Raw genomic sequence first — 24,730 nt, 5'->3', positions numbered from 1 at the left:
ATGTTCATGCAAGATGTTCCACTTGCATCTTTACTCTTAAAGTAGCAGATGTGACTACCGTAAGAGGCCCTTTGTGCATCTGTCCAACAATATACCTAACTCTTCTTACACCTTCTTGATTAGCGCAATGTAGAATGAAGTAGCCTGGTTTGGCTTAATGGAAGGGAACTGGCCAAACTGGGGTAATGGTATAATGTCCTTGAATCATACAAGTCCAAATATGGTGATAGAGCAGGTAATGTCCCTGACCATGAGCAGTTGGTGGATATAGGCCATGGTTGGTGTAACGGTTAGCATTACAGCACTGGGGTCACGGGTTCAATTACCACCATGGCCATATGTGGAATTTGTATTGGGGGTGTCCTCCAGGTACAGATGGAGCGGGCATCATCCTTGGCCAGCGCTCGTCAGATCCCTTGCACTGGCGAGCGCCGGCGATTGAGACTGGGACGAGCGTGCGTCTCACACGCACGTGCGTCCCAGTATCATGGCGGCTAGGCAGCGTCTCCCTGCCCATCTCTGCTTCAGAGAGATGCTGCCCAGTTCGGTGGGGGGGGGGTTGTCAGGCAGCGAGGGGGACCAGCAGAGGGACCAGCGGCAGGCTCTGTTTGCCAAGGGGCGCGCAAATGTCTCGTGGGCGCCCCTGGTGGTAGCCGGCCGCTGGCGGTTCTATCAGCAGCTTCTGCAAAGATGGAGCTCGCAATCCAAAAAATTTACTGTTAGGTTAACTGGCCTCAGTTCCAACAAAGATTTACCCTGGCATTCAAGTATGTACAAGTACATGACAAGACTAGATGGACCCAGTGGTTCTCACCTGTTGGCAAAGTCTATATTTAGAGGGAGATATAGGAGTACGGATTAGGTATGGGGGCCGATGTACTACTTCTGCTCGGTCATGCTGAAAGTGAGAGTCACATAGCAACTGGGACTCGCTTTAATGATACAAGGGACGGTATGTCACCATTTCATCAGCAACTTCAGGTTACCAAATCATACCACGCTCATGTATAATGGTAATGAACCTTTGGAAGATGCAATAGATTTCGGAGGGATGATTTATTAACAAAGAAAATTCTTAAAGACGAATTCTGCAATGAAAAAAAAAAAACAACCATTTGGTTTAATTATTACCTGTAGAAGATCAGGATCATCATAAATCTCTTCAATTCTCTTCCTAATATCGCCCATAGAATTCTCTAAGTCTGAAGAAATAAGTAGGTGACAAATGAATGTTAATTCCTATGTGGACAGGTGGTTAAATACTTTTCTGGATATCGGAGAAGAACGACGTCCACTAGCCCGGAGGAAGCGGTTGCTAGCCATTATGTGGCGCTTGCATTTAACTCCATTACAGAACGTTAATATATTTGCTTGCACAAGTCCTAGGGCTTCTATGAAATACGAATGCATCGTCCATACGCCATGCAGTGCAAGATGACTGGCATGAGTGAGCGCCAGGTCACGTACAACTCTGCTAACGTCAGACATCTTTTTTTTTTTTGCAAAAAATGCACATTCATTGCAACACAAAGTGACAACGATGCACGAGGAAACGGCTGATTAATGTTATATAGGACACTTGCATATTGTGTGCGACTGAGTCTGCAAAAGGATCAGAGCAGAACCTGTATTGGAAAAATGCTGTGGCTGCTACATTGTAGCACTTCATAAACAGACTTAGAGACCCAGTCGCACACCGAATATACAAGTGTCATATCAGATTAATCAGCAGTCTCATGCCAGGCTGTACACACTGGCCGGCATTTGAGCTGAATGCAGCTCAAACGGTAAAAGTGAGCTGTTTTCAGCTCAAAATCGCCCACTGTGTATGGGCCTTAAGTAAAATGTTCATTTTATAGATCTTTCAGTTATATCCATTTAATGACAATATGCATACGATTTGTTTAAGCTTCCCAAACGATATGCGACCTGACCTTGCATGTCCTGTTCCACTTCTGCTCTCCACCGGTGCAAGCAGGCCTCCACAGACTGAAGTTCTTCCCTGGTAACCGCATGGGGAGCTGGCACTTCTGCCGGGGATGAGTAAGGCGATGGAGAAGCATTTTCAGATTCAGGGCTGGAAACTGTGGAATCGTCACTGTCCAAATTCTCACCATATCCATTGGTTATTACCCTATACAAATCAGGGCACACATCAAGCTTTCCTTCTTTTTCAGTAACATAGAAACATAGAATTTGACGGCAGATAAGAACCACTTGGCCCATCTAGTCTGCCCCTACTTGTTAGAAAGTCACATGTTCTCAGACACCCACAACTGAAGTACATAAATTAATATAAAACAATAATTGTGACAATGTGGTGTCCATGTTGACAGACACTCAAAACAACAACATGAAAACATGTCGACCTTTCACTTCGTCATGTCGACATTATGGTTGTGTCAACTGGTTGCCTGTCAACCAACAGTCCGTCCACCTAACGATCTACACCCAATAACAGTGTGTGGCAACTGCTGTTGGGGTGGGAACTGTTGGCACCCCTCCTGCTTCTAATAGACATGAAGTACAGTATTTGTACCAATTATTAACAGGATGGCTTATTGGAATATATTTAAATGCACTTTGGATTACTTGCTAATATACACACCAATATGGTTGAATAAAGCCAGTATCCAGCTAATATATTCCTAAAAATATACAAGTGCCTAAACCCAACCCCCTACGTTTGGGATGCCGCCAGTTGGGATTCTGGCATCGGCATACTCGCCAACCTCAGAAGTCCTGCGCCAATCTTGGGGTCACAGGTTCGAATGCCGGTGTCGGTATTCTGACTGCCGGGATGGCATCCCCATTGAAAAAGATTTTCATGGTTGAACTTTTTTTACACTGCATATTATTTTTTCCAGTTTTAATATTTTGCAATGGCTTTGTAGCTTGAATACGTAAGTAATAAGTCCCTTTTTGAAGGCAAATCGATAAAAGATTTAATTCAAGGTCTTCATTATTTATATCTTACATCTTTTCTGGAATTTGAATATAAAACTGCAAATGCTTTAACCCTTTCAGGTCCAACAGCGCTAGCAGCACATCCAATGGTGACCCACTTTAAAATAACATTAGCATCATTCAACGTAGACCATTTTTGAATTAATTTTTTTTTATTAAATTACAATTAAACATTTAAACCAGACTGTTTGAATTGCAAAAACAAATTTGGACTGCAAAGGGTTAAAGATTAACTGCTTTGTTAAACAATAGGTACCTTCAATTGCTATTTGTTACCCCAGACATTACGAATAGAAAGTGTAACAAGCCAAACAATATGCAGAGAAAGCGGGTCTCTCTCCCTTCCATGTATAATGTGTGTGTTCCTCTGCGAATATCAGAATGTACTTTTATGTACAGTTATTTACAGAAACATCAATGGAAACTGTGCATTGATTTGTATAATTCTGCAATGCAAATGTGGAGCATGCTTTACTCCTGGAATTATCTCCGTAAGAGAAAAGGCAGCTTTTTTTGTTGTTGTTGGAAACAATCTAACTTAGATCCAGGCCTATTAAAGAACACAGTAAAATAAAAAGCAAAACAAATCTAGAGAACAAATGAAGATAAGGCTTTGTAATCCACATCAAATAGCATGAAGGAAATGGCTTTTGGCTGTGCGGCACTTAATTTACAAGGTTAGCTAGAACATCTATTTTATAGGTTTGCATTTTACTATAAATTAAATTACCCATTTTCTTGTGGTTGAGTTTCAGAAGAGCCAGAGTCATCTGTTGCAATCTCAGATTTCCCAGTCACATCCCCAGCACGGCTCCTTGCTGCAGACTTTGTGTTAGCGAACTCCAGCACATACTGAAGCATGTCAGGAAGGGGACATCGATTGGGACCAGAACCGTACTTTAGATACCTGAGCGATACAACAGGACACTGGTATATGCAACACTTGAATGAATGCACAAAACAGTTATACCCCGTTCTCACTGCAGGCAAATTCCCGGGTCTAGCATGTCGACCCGGAAATTTGCCTTTCAACATGGGTTTTTTTGCAGTGTGAACGGGTCGCATACCTGGATCTCATACACGGGTAAAACCCTTCTTTTTACCCGTGTTTGAGATCCGGGTATGCAGACACGGGTTGACCCGTTCTCACTGCATAAAAACCTGTGTTAAAAAGGCAAATTACCAGGTAGAACTTCAACCGGGAATTTGCCTTGCAGTGAGAACTGGGGTCCGTCCCTGCAGTCCCCGGCATTTTAATGCCGGTTAAAAGCCATGTATTTGTCAGTGGCAGTGAGAACATGGTATAAACAACTAAACAAAAAAACAAACACATACAAAATGGTGTGTGTCTTTGTGTTGTGGTAATGTGCGTGTCTTACACAGCAGAGAACTGTCCAACAGCACAAGACAGGGAAGTGAGGCACCTGAAAAACTGGTGTAAGATGACTGTGGAGTCAACCATGCCTCCATAATTCATCTGGGGGTCGAGTTTTTAGCCACGGAGTGCCGAATCTATGGAAATCACTTTCCTGCACAGTTCAAAAAACGGCCACTCTAGAATCCTTCAAACACTCAAGACTTTCCTGTTTACTAAAGCATTTTGGTAATTCCTTTAAGTATAATTCATTAAAAGCTTTTCTGTACTTCATTGTTCCTGTACTGTAGTACATTCATCCTATCTGTTAAGCGCCTTGAGTCCTATTAGAGAAAGAGTGCTATATAAATAAAATTATTATTACTATAATAAAATTAATTTGCACTTGCATTCATAAACACACAACTGGAACAGAATTTTGCCCCGGCCCTAGAACCTCCTTGCTCCTCTGCTTCCCTACGCTCTACCCAATGTCTGCCATGCTTCCAATAACTGATGACCGGTCACCCCAACAGAAGCCCCCACCCAGGGGAGAGGTAAATGAAACCACCTGGTGGCTGCTCAGATGAGCAACCACTAGAAAAATCAAAGTTGCAATGTTTTAATGTTCTGATAGTGCCGATTCAATGTTTGAAACAGGTTTACAAATAAAATAAATGTAAAAAAAAAAAAAAAACCATTCAACATTCTGGAGTAAGTTTAAATACAAGTTATTTACTCATAGGAAAAAAAAAGACAATTTGAGCGGTTTTTGGAAGAAATTCACCAGTTACAGTAAGTGTTTAAACATTGTTTGTGAACACGGAACCATCAGACAGAAACTGTATCACTTTCTCCGCTTCGCTCAAAAAAAGATGTATTTCATAATTTTGGATTGTTGGAGACTCAGCGTATATATATATATATATATATATATATATATATATATATATATATATATATATATATATATATATATATATATATATATATATATGCATAATGCAATCCAATATACACACCAAGTACATTTTGTCATGAGTGGTTTGGTGTGATCAAGCAAATCTCTAAATTGTGCCAAAATCAATAATTCATCAATCACAAATTGAGCTGTCCCCACCAAAATCCTCCAACGAAAAGAGAAATGCAAGAAAATTTAGGCCAACTAATCAGTTAAGGCTGCGTCCTTAGAATGCAGCCAATGTGAATGCTGCATTATAATACCAGGTTGACTCTGCCATGTAAATGATTGCCGCTTTTAAAGAAAATGGGAAAACTCTCCCAAAATCTCCCTTTCTGATTTTCACACCCTATTACATTTTGCCTGTAATTCTTATTGTAACCAACGTAGTGCACACAAGATTGCTGCCATGCTGGTACTCTATTGTATAGAGCAATGGTTCTCAAACTCGATCCTCAGGACCCCACACCGTTCATGTTTTGCAGGTCACCCGACAGGTGCACTCATTACTGACTGACACATTTTAAAAGATCCACAGGTGGAGCTAATTATTTCACTTCATTCTGTGAGGAGACCTGCAAAGCATGCACTGTGTCGGGTCCTGAGGACCGACTTTGAGAACCTGTGGTGTAGAGTGAACAATACATGGCACTAATGATCGTGTCAGCATCTTGACTAGAATTTTTAACTCCCCCCGTATAGGTTATCTCTTCAGAAAAGGCCTATTCTGTCCAATGCTATCCTATTGTATGCAATATGCCTAAAATGGCTGCCTCGCTTTGGTCCTGGCTCGGTTAGGATGAATAATGTTTGGAAAAGACGATGCAGTTACTGCCGGGGCTCTGTTTTCATTTTATGGTTTATGCATTTTGGAAAAATCTAGGCCTCTGTATTCTGTATCTGTGTTCATACTCCCGCTTCGAGCAGGATTATTAGTCTATTATACTGTAGAGAATCTTTCAAAAACTTTTTTTTTTTTTTTATACGGGACTATCTTCAGAATATCATTTCTGTATTCTTGTAGTATAGCCCATCCAGCAGATGTGGCATAGAACATAAATACAAAGTGGCTTTGACATTGGTCTTGCTTTGAGTATTTTTACAACATTTATTCAAAAGTTTTAGTGCAGGAAATGGTTATTGACCTTAGTTTACCTTTCCAACTTCTGACGGAGGTTATCGCAGCATCTGTTCAGTTTCCTGATCTCCTCCCGCTTCTTCCTAATCAGCTCTTTGTTTTTGTATAAGAACCTGTAATGTAGGCTCAATAAGTCAATGTCTGAAGGAAAAAGTTCATGGCTTTAATACCACAAAAGGAACTTGTGTATTATAGCGGCGCCCCCGATGTACATCGCGCGATGTTTTTATCGCATCGCATGCCATGCACCCGATGGCATGCGATGCGATTTTGGACCCCTATGAGATGAAATATTGTATAAGCACCCTAAAGGGTGTTTTTAAGCACCGAAATGGGTGCTTACAATGTTAAATGCACCCCCACGCCACCCCCCACTATAAACGTGAACCCGAAGCGTGGCAAGCGCAGCGAGCCCGCGAGGGGCGGCGGTACGCGTCCTCCGACCTTTTCATACCCCCACTATCCACGTCGGCGTGGAGTTGAGAATAGAAAGTGTGGCGAACGCAGACGAGCCACCGAGCCTGAAGCGTGGCGAGCGCAGCGAGTCCCGCGAGGGGACACGGATACCTGTGAAGCCCGCGAGGGGACGCCGATACCTGTGAAGGTATCGGCGTCCCCTCGCCATGCTTCGGGCTTGGTGGCTCGCTGCGCTCGCCACACTTTCTATTCACAACTCCACGCCAACGTGGATAGTGGGGGTATGAAAAGGTCGGAGGACGCGTACCGCCGCCCCTCGCGGGCTCGGTGTGCTCGCCAAGCTTCGGGTTCACGTTTATAGTGGGGGGTGCTTATACCATTTTTAATCGCATCGCATGGCATTGTATGCCATACACAATGTCATACAATTTTAAAATTGTATGACATTGTACAATATTGCGCGATATCTCGTCACATCGCATACCATTGCATGCCTTATGGTATGCGATGCGATGGGCGCCGCTATAATACACAAGTACCCCACAAAACAATGTACATATGATTACTAAGGCTGCAGCTTGGATGTGCAACATAACACAAAAGTGAGGTTCGTTTATTTTTCATAGAAAAGATTTTCTCCTTCATCAAATTTGGGTGTGGGGTGGGGGTTAGTTAGATCAAGCCTGGCACTTTAAAACTGAAGTGGTTTGAACTGGCTCCTCCCTCTCTAAACGCCAGATGCCTTTTTACTTAGGTTTTCTTTAATACCCTTTTACACCAACATAGACAGAAAGCTGACACATCGCTGTGTGCGGTGCGTTCTGAGCGACCTAGCATCGCTCAGAACACTCAGCAATTCTTCGCGTGTGTAGGCCCCTTTAGGTTATCTCAGAGGATGGAGGGTAAATGGTTGGAAAGGAACAGAACCCTATCAAATGAGGTGATGGATTTACAGAGGAACCTATCTGTGTTGTGAAGAGATTGCTTTCTATTAAAGCCACAAGTAACACAGTGGGACATATTTAATGCTGGCGGCAAGCTATACGGCTAGCAGTGCCAACAGCTCACCATCAGAGTATTCAACGCCAAACCCTTCACTCGCCAAAAAGAAATTTTCTCTCAGATACAAACAGCTTACAGTAGAAGTACAAACAATACAGTACAGTAATCAGTATGTAACTACAACTCCAGTGCTGGAATTACACGTATGTGGATAAAGAGATATACAGTTGAAACCGGATGTTCCCTGCAGAATGTTATCGGTCACATTGCAGCCACTAAAAATGGCAGTGCCTACATACAGCAGGAAGAATTTGGGCATCTTTTCTCCTCAGGATCGCATACGGAGGAGAAGGTGCCCTGTAGGTAGAATTCACCTCATCCAAAACACCAGCTTGTAGTGGAGATAAGGACACGACTCCCAACAAGATGTACTGAACATCATTCCCACAGAGAATTAACTGATTTTTTTTTTTGTTCCTTACCGATAAAAAATTGTACAAAGAGAAAATCAAGGCCACACTACAAGTGTTAGGTAGCGGTTTTCATATTTTTAAATTTGTGCTATATCCAAGTGTTCCAGGGTCCCCAGTTGGATGAATTATATCTTCAGATCACAATGTAATTCACATGATTTAGATACACAGGCAATGCTGTCCTTGTTTACTTTGTAAAACCAATCAACTATTTCAAACTTCCAGCAGCGACTTCTGTTCCGTGCTAGAATAGAGCTTTTTAATGTATTTCCTGTGAAGTTTTGGGATGAAGATCACGCGACTTCTCTAGAGACTTGGCTTCCAGGACTGAACATCATTTTCTAAGCACGTTCGCCCCAATGACCTACATAGCAGCAATGGTACCTCTGTCTTTTGGCTAGCAACTGCTCTTCCTATCCAGATTCCTTCTCATTGGCCTTCCCCATTACATAAGGTTATTGGCGGCCTACCTTCAAGTCACCCGCAACACCATCTCCTGGATCCAGCCCCTACTCAGGGATTGCCATTTTGGATAGTAAATTCTCTATTCAGACTTTGGATTTAGAGACCATACCATATAATTCTGCAATTTGTAGCAATGATGCGCACTTGCTACACTATTGACTAATAGAATATAATCCAGTTATAATCACCCCATCCTGCTCCCAAACTTCCCCCGATTGTGTTTTTCGTGTTAAATCTGTGTGTCATCTTTAAAATGGCTTTCCTATCTATGCCAGTAATAATGTCACCACTGTCACCCTTCACTGACAAGGCCACCCTCTTCTGAATATATTATATTAACTAGAACGCAGTCATCTATACTTGGCAGTCATTCCAAATTGAGGTAAAGCATCAAAGACGAACACCTGTGAATTAGCATAGTGACCGATATCGTTACACCGCTCGCAGGACGCATGCCAGAGGTCAAACTGCAACGAAATTCGGCAAACATTTCAATATTCATGCCATTTGCAAGGTGATTGACAGGAAGTAGGCCTCTGGGGGTGGAATCTGGGAGTGCTAAGAAAAATGCAGGTGTGCCCTGGAGTAAGTCCAGGGCTACGTGGGCCTGCGATGACGTGCCCTGTGTAAAATCCATTTGCACAGTGATCACATTCATTTGTAAGGTGGGATTTCACTCCAGCGCGGCGACATCTAAACCATCAGGGGGATCCTCTGAGGAACCCTCATCTATTGGCTTCAGGATCCCCCCCTCTTTTCCAAAGAAGTCTCCACTCCAGGAACTTCCTGCTTCCAACAAGCCTCTAGCAAGTGAGAATATACACTAGCGAGTGTATGAGATTTGCATTTGAGGGAAATACCATCACATCCATTGGTCACGGTACCATTCATACCTATTATATGTGCCACCAACTTTTTTGCCTTACAATGAGGTCTTTTACATTTTTGAGTATTTATTTTATTAATTAAATAAATAATCTTTATTTGTTACTATCCCATGGTATTTAATTTATCCCCAATCCAGCGCTGTGCCATCCTCTCTGCCATTTTTTTTTTATGCAGAAGAGTTGTGCCGAGTTGCGATGGTAAAAAAAAAAACAAGGAGTACATATATTTGCCTTACCGGTCCATATAAATAATCTCGGGGAATTCCAACTTGTTGTGGATCTTTTCTGGCTGCCCCAAGGATTGATTATACTCGTATCGGGAAAGTTCGAATGTTAACACCGGAGGAAGTTTTGTAAACCAGCGCTGCAAAGAAGAACGAGAAAACGACAATACAGCAACAGCCTGTGATAATGACACCCAGGACTTAATGTGGTTATGCAGAGGTGGGGGAGCTCATTTCTCTATGCCACCTAATTAGCACCCCCTCCCCTTCCCCAACAGAGACAGGCCCAGTGGTAGAGTTTTTTGCATCCCCTTGCAAACTAGAATGCTTTTCTGTGAGAATTACAATGCAGGGCCAATGTGGAGGTTGAAATGTTCCACCTCACCATGGGTGTTATTCTAGTTCACTCTTTCTGACAGATTCCTTCTTAGATGGCCAAAACCATGTGCACTGCAGGTGGGGCAGATGTTACTTGTGCAGAGATAATTAGATATGGGTGAGTTATTTTGTTTCTGTGCAGGGAAAATACTGGCTGCTTTATTTTTACACTGCAATATAGCTCTCACTTTGAAGTAAAACCCCACCCAAATCTAATTCTCTCTGCACAAGTTACATCTGCCCCACCTGCAGTGCACATGGTTTTGTCCATCTAAGAAGGAATTTGTCAGAAAGAGTGAACTAGAATAACCCCCTATGAGAGGTGGTGGAACTCCGTTCCACCCCATTCCTCCTCACTTTAACCCCTGATGACACCGCACTAAATGGCCACAGACAGGATGTGTTCAAAACAACAAGTTCATATACGAGTGCAGCTTTTTATTGTTGTAATCTGGGATAATGGTTTGTTCTCGATGTCCTATTCCTACAAGATTTCTCCAAGTCAGACATTCACAGAGGGGGTCAGGATGCACGTTCTCCCTCTCTACATCCTCTATTAACAGGGGAGGGGAGAGAATGAAAATGCTTTGAGGACAGGGGCCACTCAAAAAGATCTGGAGGCTGGGGTAATCACATGGGGTTCGGGGACCTCAACAGGAAAATGCCTGGTAAAATGGATAAGGGGTTTATTGATGAAGATGGGAGTTATATAGAAGATGGGATGTTGCCCATAGCAACCAACCAAAATCTACTCATTTATTAAGCACCTTGTACAAGATAATAGATGGAATCGGATTGGCTGCCCATAGCAACATCCAATCTTCAATAGAAGATATCTTAAGATAAAAACCCTAGGTCAGGGGTGGCCAACCGGTCAGAGGTAAAGAGCCGAAAAATATCAGTTGTTAAGCCAAAGAGCCAACGTCATGTGCGCGCCGAAGGCGCGCGTCAAAAAGGGGCGTGGTCAGGGGCGTGGTCATATGACACAAGGAGAGTGGCCACATGACAAAACTTTATGCCCCCAGTGCCAGATATGCCCACCACAGTGCCAAACATCACATGCCCCCCACAGTGCCAAACATCACATGCCCCTCAAAGTGCCAAACATCATATGCCCCTCAAAGTGCCAAACATCACATGCCCCTCAAAGTGCCAAACATCATATGCCCCTCAAAGTGCCAAACATCATATGCCCCTCAAAGTGCCAAACATCACATGCCCCTCAAAGTGCCAAACATATGCCCCCCCACAGTGCCAAACATCATATGACCCCACAGTTAGGAAGCTGGGCCCTCCAGCACAGGTGTTGCCCACAGTGCAACACCTATGCTGGAGGGCCCAGCTTCCTAACTAAAGGGCCCACCTAGAGGGCCAGGAGGGCCCAACAAATAAATGAGCCACGGGCCAAGAGGGCCCGACTAATGCGCACACAGGCCAGAAGGGCCTGAATTTGCCCACGGGCCTAGTGCCCGACACCCGGTGGTCTAGGGTGGATGGAGGGTAGGAGGCCAAAGGCCCCTACCTGGTGTTGGGAGAGGCCGCTGGGGGGAGCTTCGTCAGCTCTTTTGCTTCCCACCCCCGCTGGCCTCTCCGGAAGCCATCTTCTTTTTTCTTGCAGAAGGCGCCGGAGATCTTCTGTCTTGATCCCGGCGTCTTCTGCGGCGCCGGAACTCTTCTCCCCGCCGCCGTCTTCTGCGACATCCTCCGGCGGCTTCTCGTGTCTTCAGGAGCGCTCCTGCGCTCCGCCGGCGTGTAGAAGACTGTTCGCCCTCCCGCTGGCGTCTGATGTCAGACGCCGGGGGCAGGGCGGAAACGGCGCGGCGAGCGCTGATGGCTCGCCGCGGTCGTTTCCTATTGGCCGCCGATGCGGCGTTTTGAATTTGGCAGCCGAATTGGCGCCAAATTCAAAACCCCGCTTTGCAGACGGGAGGCTGGAGCCGCAGTTTACAGCTCGGCGAGCCGCATGTGGCTCGCGAGCCGCGGGTTGGCCACCGCTGCCCTAGGTGATCAGATACACCTGGTCATCTACGGTCAGTTACTACACCTGGACATCTACGGTCAGTTACTACACCTGGTCATCTACGGTCAGTTACTACACCTGGTCATCTACGGTCAGTTACTACACCTGGTCATCTACGGTCAGTTACTACACCTGGTCATCTACTGTCAGTTACTACACCTGGTCATCTACTGTCAGTTACTACACCTGGTCATCTACTGTCAGTTACTACACCTGGTCATCTACTGTCTGTTACTACACCTGGTCATCTACTGTCAGTTACTACACCTGGTCATCTGCTGTCAGTTACTACACCTGGTCATCTGCTGTCAGTTACTACACCTGGTCATCTGCTGTCAGTTACTACACCTGGCCATCTACTGTCAGTTACTACACCTGGCCATCTGCGGTCAGTTACTACACCTGGTCATCTACGGTCAGTTACTACACCTGGTCATCTACGGTCAGTTACTACACCTGGTCATCTACGGTCAGTTACTACACCTGGTCATCTACGGTCAGTTACTAAACCTGGTCATCTACGGTCAGTTACTACACCTGGTCATCTACGGTCAGTTACTACACCTGGTCATCTACGGTCAGTTACTACACCTGGTCATCTACGGTCAGTTACTACACCTGGTCATCTACGGTCAGTTACTACACCTGGTCATCTACGGTCAGTTACTACACCTGGTCATCTACGGTCAGTTACTACACCTGGTCATCTACGGTCAGTTACTACACCTGGTCATCTACGGTCAGTTACTACACCTGGTCATCTGCTGTCAGTTGGGATTGGGCGGCGGAGACAGGTGGGGAGCTCCGTAGTAAGGAAACACCCACGCTCGCAGCCCCTTCCGGGGGCTGGCGGCAGGGAAATCTACCACCAGCCCCTCCAAGAATGAAGGGCAATCCATCTGTATATTCTCACTCTATGCCCACATGGATAGTAAAATATGAACCAAGTCGGTCTACACCAAAAAAACATGAAAAGAAAAACTCATATCGACCATTAAGTGTCGACCATGTCCTTTTTGACCGTCTGTCAATGTTGTCGTCCATTTCCAGGTGTCGACATTGTAACGGTCGACCATTAGTGGTCAACCTAGAGACGGTCAACCCAAACACTGTCAACCAAGGGACTGCATACCACATTTGAGGACTACTAGTGGCATAGGCACCGATTCCGTGGGTGCTCCCGGGCCTGAGAACCCACGGAAAACTTCAAGCACCCACAGGGCCATTTTGAAAGGGGACAAGCCGTGCAACTGCCCGGAGTGCCACACGGCTCGTCACAATTTTTAATTGCTGCTGGAGGATGGGCGCCGGACGGCTGACTCACTGTGACGCTGAGTGGTGCGCAGCACGGGGTGGGGACTGGCTGGCTGGTGGAGGGAGGCGGAGGCATGGAGCACTGTGTGACTGACACTCACACTCAGTGCCTCCCCCTCCTGCTGTGGGGATTTGCCACCCGGCCCAGGGGATGAAGGGGAGGGACAGAGGAGGGACCCAACCCGGCTTGTGCACAGGCCAGGCTGTCGCTGCTGCACCACCGGAGGGGACGGGGCGTGCAGTCAGAGCACATGACAGATGGGATGGGAGGTATGCTATCCGGAGGAACACGGGACTGGACAGCGGACTATTATATGAGTCACGTGATTGTGTGCTTCCGCGGCCACGTAAAATAAAGTGGTATTATGTTGTGGTCACACCCCTTCCCCATGAAGCCACTCCCCTATATTTTTGGCTTGAGCATCCACCAGCAAAAACATAAATCGGCACCTATGACTGGTGGGACAGGTATGCAGAATCAGGAGTGAAGGTGACAGCCCCAACGCTGCAATCATAGCAGTGTGCCACCCAACACCAGGTTCTAGCTTTGGATTCCAATACACTAAATTAGCAATGCTTTGCCAGCTATTGCTATCAGAGATTTGAATGCATGCATCGCCTCTATGTTCCTTCTAACTTTACTGAACAATGGTACCGCTGTTGTCCTGATCTTTGGTGGAGGGTGTAACCAGAGAAAACTGGGTGACATTCAATCCATCATTTGGTCATGCATGGGTATTCCAAAATACAGACACGTAAAGTGCCTTGCAAAAGTATTCACCCCCCTAGCTTTTTACCTATTTTATTTCATTACAACCTGCAATTTAAAGGGTTTCTTTATCGGAATTTTATGTGATGGATCTGCACAAAACAGTCTAAGGTAAGGTGTGTACACACGTATCGATTTGCTTTCGATTTCCCCTATTCCACCCATTTTCGATTTGGACTTTGCTTTCATATTCGAACTGCACTTTTGCATTCAATATCGAATTCGATGTACATTCAAGGTACAGTGTACACATTTGATTTACTGGATCAAATTGGATATTTCCTTGCCTGCACAGTTTATTTTTCTTTTAAATATAGAAAAAACGGGAGCGCGCTTGAATCAAATGCAAAAGTGTCTTAAAAACCATTCGATTTCATTTAGATTTTGCTTCAATAAGCAAAATCGAATCCAAAACCTGTCAGAAGAGAAAAAGTTGTTCAGAAATACAGGTCAGGGTGGGCCGCGGAGCAATGGCCGGGCCTGTGAACGAGCAGAGCAGCTGTTTGACCTGCACAGCGTGACCCCTGACCGTCAACACTGTGCAGACCCACAGGCCAGGCATTGGGAACAGCCGGGCAGCGTCTGAGTGAGTGCTCAGACGCTGCCCAGCACTAGACTGCGCACGCAGTCTAATGTTGTCTTGGAAACTCCAAATCTCAGGATTAAAATCCCGGTGGTTTTGGGGCCAAATCCCGGGATCCCACCGATCCGGGATTGGCCACCCTAGCTGGGACCTTTGGCCGGGTACCGGAGCAGTGACTTACAGAACTGAGAATTTGTACAAAGGTCAATGACAATAAAAAAATCCTAGATTAACACTAAAAGAAAATACCAGCTTTAGTACAGAGTCCCTGCCAACAACACTTGGAAATGAATGCCATTCCAGCCACCTCTGTTAATAACCATGAGTAACGTTCAAAGAGAATCTTAACTCCAAGTCCAATATAAGCTGTAATGAGCAATTGATTCCTGCCTCAAGCACAATCCACGAGTTACTTACACAAACTTACAGTCTCCGTCGATATACTCTTTTCCCTTTCTAGATACATAACACAGCACAGTAAAATAAGGTAGCGTAGTACTGACCTCCTGTCTGTATCGCATCGTATGGTCAGTTCGCGGGTGTTCAAAATCTCCCTCCAACATTGCCGCCTCGAGACATTCATTCAGATTCTTAAATCCATTTACTTGAAGAGGGTATTGACCAAATGTTTCAATATTGGAGAATGTTTTATCTGTTGGGACGCACAAAGAACACAAATAATCTTATATACAAGTTTAGAAAAAATATGCAGCACAGAAACAGGCAAAATCCGCTCCACAATAAAGAATACAATCAATTCAACATCAGCCCATTTTAATGAACAGGAAACATACTATGGACAATGTATTGTACTGTATTGTGCTATATACTAGAACAAGAAACAATGCAGATCCAATTTAAAGATAGATTTATCTGGTATGGTAAAAAATCCTAACATCCAAACATGTTCAATTTGGATTATTAGTATTAGTACAGATCTATACATGGTTTCCCCTACCTCTCCTCCCCCTCATTTCTAACAGCTGGGCATTCTTTTTTAATAAGATCCTAGTTTAGCACATGCGCTGTGTTTACAAATGTTAGTAGCTATGGGAAAGATGTTTTCAGCCTGGGGAAGTGGAAGGTGATAACACAGCAGCCAATCAGCTCCTGTAATTTTTTTTCAAACTCAGCCTGTAAGTTGACAGTAAGAAGCTGATTGGCTGCTGCTTTATCACATCTCCAGGCTTAATACATCAGACCCTCTATTCTATAAGGTTTACTTTTGCTTGGTGGTGTCATAATAAAACACATCCAAATGTTCAAATAATGGGCTCGAATCAAGTCTGGTCGTAATAACATTTTAGATGCAATGCACTAATATAAGATACATTGCGCACGTGCAGTATAGGTCCTGTGTCTACAGACACATTAAGGCTGTGAGCTTCAGATGATTGACAGTCTGCATAAGGAGGAGGCCGAGATGGACTCATTTTCACAAAGCGGAGGCCTGCCACCTCCATTTGTGGTAGTGCAGAGGCCAGGGTTGGAGTCCTGACCTCAGTGATGGAGCAGCAGCGGCCGGTCTGCAGAACTTCATGCGCGACTCACCCGGCCAATGGTGCCACAGAGTGATCGGTTGCCGAGTACTCGGACGCAATAGTGGATCAAACATGCATGCGGGAGGCATATGCTTATAACCACAAACTCCCTGCTGCATTATCCCCTTGAGCGGTGGGCTTTCCTGGGGCAGGACAAACCTACCAGGGCAGGTTTGTCCTGCCCCGTAAATAGTCACCACTGTAGCCAAAACCTTCTGAAGCAGCCCCTGCTCCCCTGGGGCTGCTGCTTCTGTTTGTGGCCACTCAGGGAAGTTCAGAGCTGCTTGGGCATGGGGAGGATCAGCAGCGAGGACCAGCAGAGGGCACCCCCGGGGTGAGCAACAAGGGTGGTATTGCTGGTGATGCCAAATGGTGGCGTGCCAGTGGTGCACACCTGCTCATCAGTGGCATGACCGGAAATTTTTCAGGAGAACCTGCTCATGGAGCAAAGCTCTGCCCGGAAAATACCCAGGCATACCACGAAGTGGTTAACATGTCAGCATCGCTGGTGCTACTACCACCAAGGATCAGAAGCTATGCAGTCTACAATTTGCAACCGAATTCGGCCCAATGTCCACTCTGTATGTTGGATTTGCTACATTGTCCCTTTTACTCTAAACCAGTATTTGGCAGCCTGCTCATGATGACAAAAGCTATTCAGACTCCTCGGACAAACCATCTGGTGCACCGAGAGTTAGGCCAAGCTGGTGAATTGGTACGCTATGTAGGCAAATGTGATTGGACAGTGACAGCAGATAGATCAACAAGATTTTACTGACATCAGTACTTTATAGGGCCACCATGCGCCATGAGGACTGCAGACACCCTTCTTGGCAAACTGTCCACAGGTTCCTAAACAGCAAGTGGTAGGTTTTGCCATTCTGCTTAAGGTACAATGACCAACTGTGACACGGAGCAGGTGGAGTTGGCTTGGAATGCACCAGCCACTCCAATTTGTCCCAGAAGTCCTCAGTGGGTTTAAGATATGGGCTCTGAGCTGGCAAGTCCATCTGGGTGAACAGATTTTCTGTTAAACCAGGTAAAACCGCCCCACAGCATACCGTCACCACCTCCATGATTTACTGTATACACTGTACACTATAAGACGCCAAACAAGTCCACTGATCTAAAAGGGTTATACCTTCCCGGTCTTCCAGGTCTGCCGCATCCTATCACTTGTCTACAGAATGCACACTTCCAAATGACCATATAGGTTACTATAAAGAACTATAATTATTCATGAACACAGAATACATTTTAAGGCCTGATCTGATCTGAAATTTGAATTAAATTAGAGTTGTGGAGGGATTTATTTTTCTATACACAGCAAGCAGATTTTCCATCAGTTATACAAATGGATGACAGACACTTGTGATCCCCACCAAGGGGGCCTGAAGCAGATGTTTGCTTCTGCAATTTCAGTGCCCGGGCCTGATTGGGAGATGGACGTAGATCGCTCAGATCACTACACGTGAACACCACAAATCTGAGAAACTCACAGGTTACTCAGGATTGCCGTTGTTTTCACAGAGCCAGAAGATCAAGGACACTTGGAAAATGGGGCCAACCTCCCAATTCTCGAGAATACTGTACTCGCTCTTGCCACCCTTGCCCCAGCCCCAAACGCACACAGCCTGTAAATCAGGCTGCGACTTGGTGAACACCACGTCCGATGACGTAGAACCCAATCTGCTCATGTGCAAAACTGGTTCTACGCATGTGCCGTTTAGGAAACATCGGAGATGTGTGTAACCTGTGTTTGCCACTCATTCACATATTCCTTTTCCTGCCCTATAGGTCTTTAAAGATGTAAACCACTGGTTCTACAAGTAGGATGTGACAGTAACTATTAGGCGAAGACAAAAAAATGAAAGTTAAGAATTGAATTTTAACATTTATTTATGGCACTGTTTTTGTATTACAATGAGATTTAAGCCCATCGGCCAAATATAATAGCCTCCGAGTCTAGCGGCTGTGCAGGCAGTGCATTGTACATTATTGCGCCTTTAAATAAACCTCCAAGTTCGGCCTGCACCCGGCACGGCCGCCGGACTCCGAGGCTATTACATTTGGCTGCATAACAGAAGAGGAACATATTAGAGTCCAAAAAAAACAAAAACAAATGAACAACGTACCTTTTATATATCCCTCATTGAGAAATGTACCGTAGAAAAGCTGCACCATTGGATTTTCGGACTTATCTCTCGGACTCCTAAACATGCATGCAAAAGATATAATGAATGAAGCGATATATAGAAATACAACAAGTCCGCATTGCGCTACTTTTTGCACATTGTGTGTTTCATACTAAAGCTTTGATTTTGTAAACAACTATTTTACTGAAATGAACGGGAAGGAGAAGACCTGATCTGTACGAATAGCCTAGGGTGTATTATACTGTGGACACCGTATTAGTGTAGTGCTGCGCTCAGCACACGGTTATAATCCCCCTCCAGGTCCACTGGGATGGTAAAGTATGACGTCTTTCGTCATAGATGCAGCAGCGCGGTTTTGTCCATTCCATTCGGTTTTAAACTTCTATGTGATGGAGACATTTCTGGTGCATGTGAATAGTTTTCCTGTTAAACATGGTGCTTTTGGCCCCTCTGTCGATGGTGGGGATCAGCTCATGCACAGTCTATAATGCACATGTGCAGGCCCTAGCTGTGAGCGCCTTCTGCAAAATGTTCCTATGCTGAGGCGCTCGCAGCCTGGCTGACCCCCAAAGCAGTGTTCCGGGGGTGGACCCCCGGCGTTCCCATGCCTGCTCTGGGCAGAGCAGGACGTCGGCCCATGCCCCGATTTCACATCCATGCAAGCAGCCGCCAAGTGCCTCCTGGGTCACGCGGCTGCTGCAAGCGCCGGCTAGAGGAGGAGAAATCCTTTGATGCCAAGTAACCATCAAAGGATTTTTCCTCCACGCGGGGTGCTAGCGAATTGATTTGTACCTGCGTACTGCATCTGTTTGCAGCCCTGCACATGGTTTATACAGAGAAGGTGAGGAGTGTATGGTCAGTGGAGCAGCACTTAGCTGCTCGCTGGGCTCCAAACACACACAGCACAGCAAGCAGTCTGAATAGGGCCCTATGATACTACACGCTAATAGGTCTTACCAGTTACCGGTGGAGGGTAAATAAAATACAAGCTCTAACGGAACCGTGTTATATAAAATATCACTTTATAAACCATCTGTGTCTGTGTGAGTTTTGAGAACATTCTGCATTCATGCCATTGTGACAGCTGGCAGTGTGTAGAACACAAGCCACTTACTCTCCATTAACAGCCAGTTGGAACGCATCTTCCAGCCAATCCAATAGCTTGTGTGTAAATTCGCTGACATCTTGCTAGTAAATAGAAACACAACATTAGTTCTTCAGACATTGTGAGCCATGCAACACGGCTTCATTCACACCAGGAACATGTATTTTAGTAAATAGATTTTCCATTGACCTATCTAGAGCCATGAACCTCATCAGCATTTCCATTAGGTGACTCAGAGGAAATTTCCATACAGCTGTTGTCTCAGTTATAATAAGAAGTCAGAAGGACAAACGTCACAGGGTAACGCTGCCACGACAGCATTAACGGCATACAGAAAACATATAGAAATGCCAGTACACTGGCACCAGGATTACATTAGCTGGCATAGGCTGGATTTCAAACAGATAACCAATAGCGCTTTTAGTTATCAGTAGAGACAGGATTAGATCATACCCTCCAACATGACCCGTTCCAATAGGTACAAAATGCTCTGTTGCTGGACTTCCTGCCAGTGGCAGTTGCAGAGGTGGGGCTGCAGCACAGTCCAATATTCAAAAAGGGGAGCCACACCTACTGCCACTCCAAACATCACTGTCCTGGACTCACTGGCAGTTGATGTGACCTCCCCCCCTCATTAAATTGTGGACTGTGCTGGAGTCCAACCTCTGTAACTGCCACTGGCAGGGAAGTCCAGGAACAGAGCATTTTGTACCTAATGGAATGGGTCATGTTGGAGGGTATGTTATATGCAACATAAAAATACTTAAAATATGCATGAAAAGTGTTAAAATATGCGAAATTAAATAATGCGTGCATGCATGTCGCAAGACAACTGAAGAAGTCGCTAGCGAGAGCCATGCATCGCCAAGCGTTTATGCACTTGCCGATGTTAGCACCCTGTCGGGCTCATGTCGCCGCCAGTACTGCGCTGGGTACAAATTTATCCGATACGTACTCAGATTTAGTCCTGGGTAGTTTGCTTTCACACGAAGCAAAATCACGTGGAATGACCCTGCATTTTGCTGAAAGTTTGAAAGTGGTATAACTGTGTGTACGGTGTATGCCCACATGTGCAAGCGGTTTCCCTACAGTACAAACCCATACTGATTGGCTGTTGCCAAAAAGTGTGTGGGGGATTCGCTTTGGGTGCTGGCCGGCTGCCAGACGCCCCTGTCCGTGTCTGGTCTCTGGTGATCCTGGGCACTGTGGGCAGTCACCTCTGCTTCTGGGTTCCAGCCACGGGCGGCTGCTGACTGTGTGTGGATCCAGGAGGCAGTGCCGCTGGTAGCAGAGTGGGCGGCCAGAGAGAGAGTAGCAGTAATGGGCGGATGGAGGGTAGCTGGCGTGCGGGTGGATGGATGCAGGGCAGTGGACGGGCGATTAGATGGCGGCGGGCAGAGAGGCTACTATCTTTTTTCCACTATGCAGTGACAGCAGACCGCCCCTCAGGTTTTGGCACCCATAGGCAGCTGCCTAATGGAAGTGCTGACCCTGCACTGTGCCCTAACCCAGGTTGGACTCCTGAGTTATTTATCAGGGACACCTTTCCACTGAGCCACAACCCGGGTTGCCTTGGCGATAACCCCGGTTAACCCGGGCAGAGACTGATGTGAATAATTAAACAAATCCCTGGAAAGCTCTGCAGTATAAACAGAATACTGTATGGGTATTAAACCAGGTCAAAATAAATTATAATGGTGTACAAACGCTACATTTACTAAGATGGGAGCAAAGCAACCAATCAGATTTTTTATTTTAGAAGGTGCTAAATAAATAAGTAGATTGTGATTGGTTGCTATTGGCAACATTCCATCCTCAATCCATCAATAGATCTCCCATCTTAGTATAGTTACCACTATGGCTCCACCTGCTTTACCTGCTGTGCTTCTTCTGATAGGAAAGCATCTTTCAACAGCTCCAGGGCAGCAGAAGGATCAACACATTTCCTGTTCGAGCCAACCATTAGGGCAAAGAGGTACTGGAGTTCCTGCATGAACGCAATGTTTCTCTTTTCCTAAAACAAAGCAGTAAATGAATGGTTCAAATAATGAAGCAGACACTTCAAAGTGTAAAAACATGTACTGAATATGGGATTGTGCCCACAACTATCTGTGCATTCCGGGGACAGTCACTTTTATTCTGGCAGCAATGACACCACCAGTCACTCCTAATGTGGCCCCGCAGCACTGGAATAGTCACGTACAGCTTCATAGCATTAGCCTCTTATATGGAAGTGGAGGGGGCACTGCACTCGCTCACCTGTGCAAGCACGGACCTGCTCAGGATGACTCCGTGCTTAACATATCTATGTCCCCATTTATTTCACTGCAGGGTTCACTGGAAAGCACTGTTTGTGGAGATGTTTTCAAAACATCTCCACAAACAGGGCTTTCCGGTGAACCCTGTAGTGAACTGGTCTATAGTATAAAATGGGACATAGATATGAACCTGCAAAATGCTTTTGTCTAGATCTATAAAGCAAATTGAGTTTTACCAGATCAGACAACCCCTGCTCATTCTGCTTGGTCGCCATCACCATTGTCTGTCATGCAAGGAACAGGTCTACTAAAGGAACTAGATTGTATTTCCCATGCTCCCACTTCTATACATGTAATGGTTTCAGTTCATTCAAAAAGACTTTAAAAACATCTGGGGGACCTTTATTCCCATCAAGACTTGTGCGGGAATGCCACCAAAGACACTGACCCGATCATGGGTTGCACATGTCCTGTCAGTAAACATTGATGTCAGGGTCAAAGCAGAATGAATCTGATCCCACCCTGTATCTTTACAGGACACACCTGAGAGATGTAGGGATGAATACCAAGCAGGGCGATCCTACCCCCATAAAACATCTGCATATCTACTGTGATCCAAGGAAGTACTTGTGCTCCCTCACAACACTTAAGGCCCCCATACACTACCGCAATTTGGACTGATTTCACCTGCTCCCGACGGAACGGGCTGAGAAATCGGCCCAAATCAAGTGAGTGTGATGTCCCCTCAGGTCCGATGCGAGGTCCTGAGTACATCGGACCTGAGTTGGAGGTCAGACCTTCATGCAGGTCTGACCTTGAACTTCCCTCTCGGCAGCGGGGAACAGAGGTCGCATGCGATACATCACATGTAATAGGGACCCTGCCACTTGGGAAGTTCCCGGGCTGCATGTGACCCTGCCACTTGGGAAGTTCCCGGGCTGCTCGTGGGGCAATGGCTGGCCATACACCTCTGTGAGAGATCACAGTAGTGTATGGCCATCTTTACTGTATGCCCTTTACACTAGAAGATCGGCACCACCAACATAGTTAACGATATCTTCGGTGCCACGAAACGAACGATCTGTGGGCTAAACACTGAATGATATTGTTAAGTATATCGTCCAGTGACGTCAACAGGATGCCCGCCAAACATGCAGCCGTTGACAACACAATCAGATTTATTTGCATAGTGAAATGATAGGAAATACCGTTAACGATCCGGAAGCGGCCATCGTTAGCTATATAGCGGGTACACACTATGCACAACCGGATCATTAACGCAAATCATATCGTGTGTACCCAACTTTAGAAAATGCCAACTATAAACTTTTTGTGTACGTTTAAAGTAGAGCTTTCCACGTAGGATACTTACGCTCCGACATTGACACCTATCAAGCATGCTTTGGGAAATACTGTAACTGTGGACTAGTCTTCGAAATTCAGGCAGATGGAAGAGAGACTAACAAAACAGAATTGAGACACAAAAGAAGACAAAAATGTTAAAAAATATTTCAAAAATTGCTAACTAAAAACATTCCAGTTAACACCCTTAACCCCCGAGACGTCTTAGTACTGCAGCAGGCAATGCAGGAACTAGACTTTTCTTCGTAGCGCAGGCTTTAAGTAAACCTCACCATTTTAAATAAAGAAAACAAGCGTTAGCTTTAATTGGTAGTTTAGGTTTCCACATTATCGCAGCTCTGAAAGGAGCTCCTTGGAATACTCAGCTGGGAACCAATCAAACTGAAGGGGTTATTTCTATCCCCTGACTCACACTAATAAACAGCAAGAAACCAATCAAATTGCAGACCGGATTTGTAACTATGGCTTATTCTCATCACACGCACCCGGGAATCCTAGTCAAATGTTTGTTTTTAATTGAGTGCCACTAACACCAACCAACCAGTTTAACGGTGTCTCTCAATTTAAAAAGAAAACTGGATATCTTAGTGCCAACCCCGAGTCATTCAGAGCCCACACGCATTGGCGCTCCCTCTGCTTTCCGCTTAGCAATCAGATAATGTAAACACGACAATTGAACAGTCAGAGGCGGCCTCTGTGCGAGGAATTCTATCTCGGAGGGATTAGCACAATAGCAGCGAGTATCAACTTTAAATGTTCGCCGATTTCTTCCAGCTAATATCCCTCTGGAACTAAGTAATATAATTAGCAATTAAGATAGTAATACATTTTAGAGGATCTGCAAGGGCTGCAGAACGGAATCTTATCACATCACAATCTAAGCCATCACACAGGGTAAGAAGGGAAATACTGTATAAAAAGGAGCCCGTCTCCACAGGACGGAATTTAAGTTCTGTAACAGAATTTGCATACAAGTAAACCTGTTCATGTCAAAATTGATTAAAACATAACATTTATGAATAATGTAAAATGTTTTCTAACTCCAGTCACGGCTGGCAACAGAAATCTCGGGGCCCGGTGCGCTGATATATCTTGGGGGCCTAACACCCCGCCCCCTTGAGCAGAACATTTTTAGTACACTACATATTGAATGTGTTTTCTTATTATTACAAAAGAAACCCAATTAATATTCACTAATATCGGAGGGGGGTTTCAGGCAAGTACCCGGCCTTACAGGAATCCAGGCACGTGCCATGCTTACAGCCCATGACCCCTCAGAACCTTGGGGCCCCTCACAAGCTTGGGGCCCGGTACAGGTGTCCCCCTTGAACCCCCCCTGTCACCTGCCCTGACTCC

The 24,730-nt window shown here is 45.3% G+C and overlaps 1 protein-coding gene across 3 annotated transcripts in view; it reads right to left on the bottom strand.

The window, feature by feature from the left end:
• The window catches only part of USP28 (ubiquitin specific peptidase 28), an 83,490-nt gene that overhangs the window by 31,982 nt on the left and 26,778 nt on the right, over window positions 1-24,730 (bottom strand). For all 3 annotated transcript variants that reach the window (XM_083163230.1, XM_083163231.1, XM_083163232.1), the window contains exons 6-15: window positions 23,385-23,471; window positions 21,631-21,768; window positions 19,764-19,837; window positions 18,629-18,705; window positions 15,456-15,604; window positions 9,901-10,028; window positions 6,438-6,533; window positions 3,698-3,874; window positions 1,935-2,134; window positions 1,132-1,202 (exon numbers count right to left, since the gene is read on the bottom strand). In XM_083163230.1, coding sequence (XP_083019356.1) covers window positions 1,132-1,202; window positions 1,935-2,134; window positions 3,698-3,874; window positions 6,438-6,533; window positions 9,901-10,028; window positions 15,456-15,604; window positions 18,629-18,705; window positions 19,764-19,837; window positions 21,631-21,768; window positions 23,385-23,471 — 1,197 coding nt within the window. The remainder of the gene's footprint in view (window positions 1-1,131; window positions 1,203-1,934; window positions 2,135-3,697; window positions 3,875-6,437; window positions 6,534-9,900; window positions 10,029-15,455; window positions 15,605-18,628; window positions 18,706-19,763; window positions 19,838-21,630; window positions 21,769-23,384; window positions 23,472-24,730) is intronic.

The sequence above is a fragment of the Crinia signifera genome, chromosome 19 (genome assembly GCF_055691185.1).
Source record: "Crinia signifera chromosome 19, ASM5569118v1, whole genome shotgun sequence".
Taxonomy (NCBI): domain Eukaryota; kingdom Metazoa; phylum Chordata; class Amphibia; order Anura; family Myobatrachidae; genus Crinia; species Crinia signifera.
This window is presented reverse-complemented; position numbering and strand designations above follow the sequence as displayed.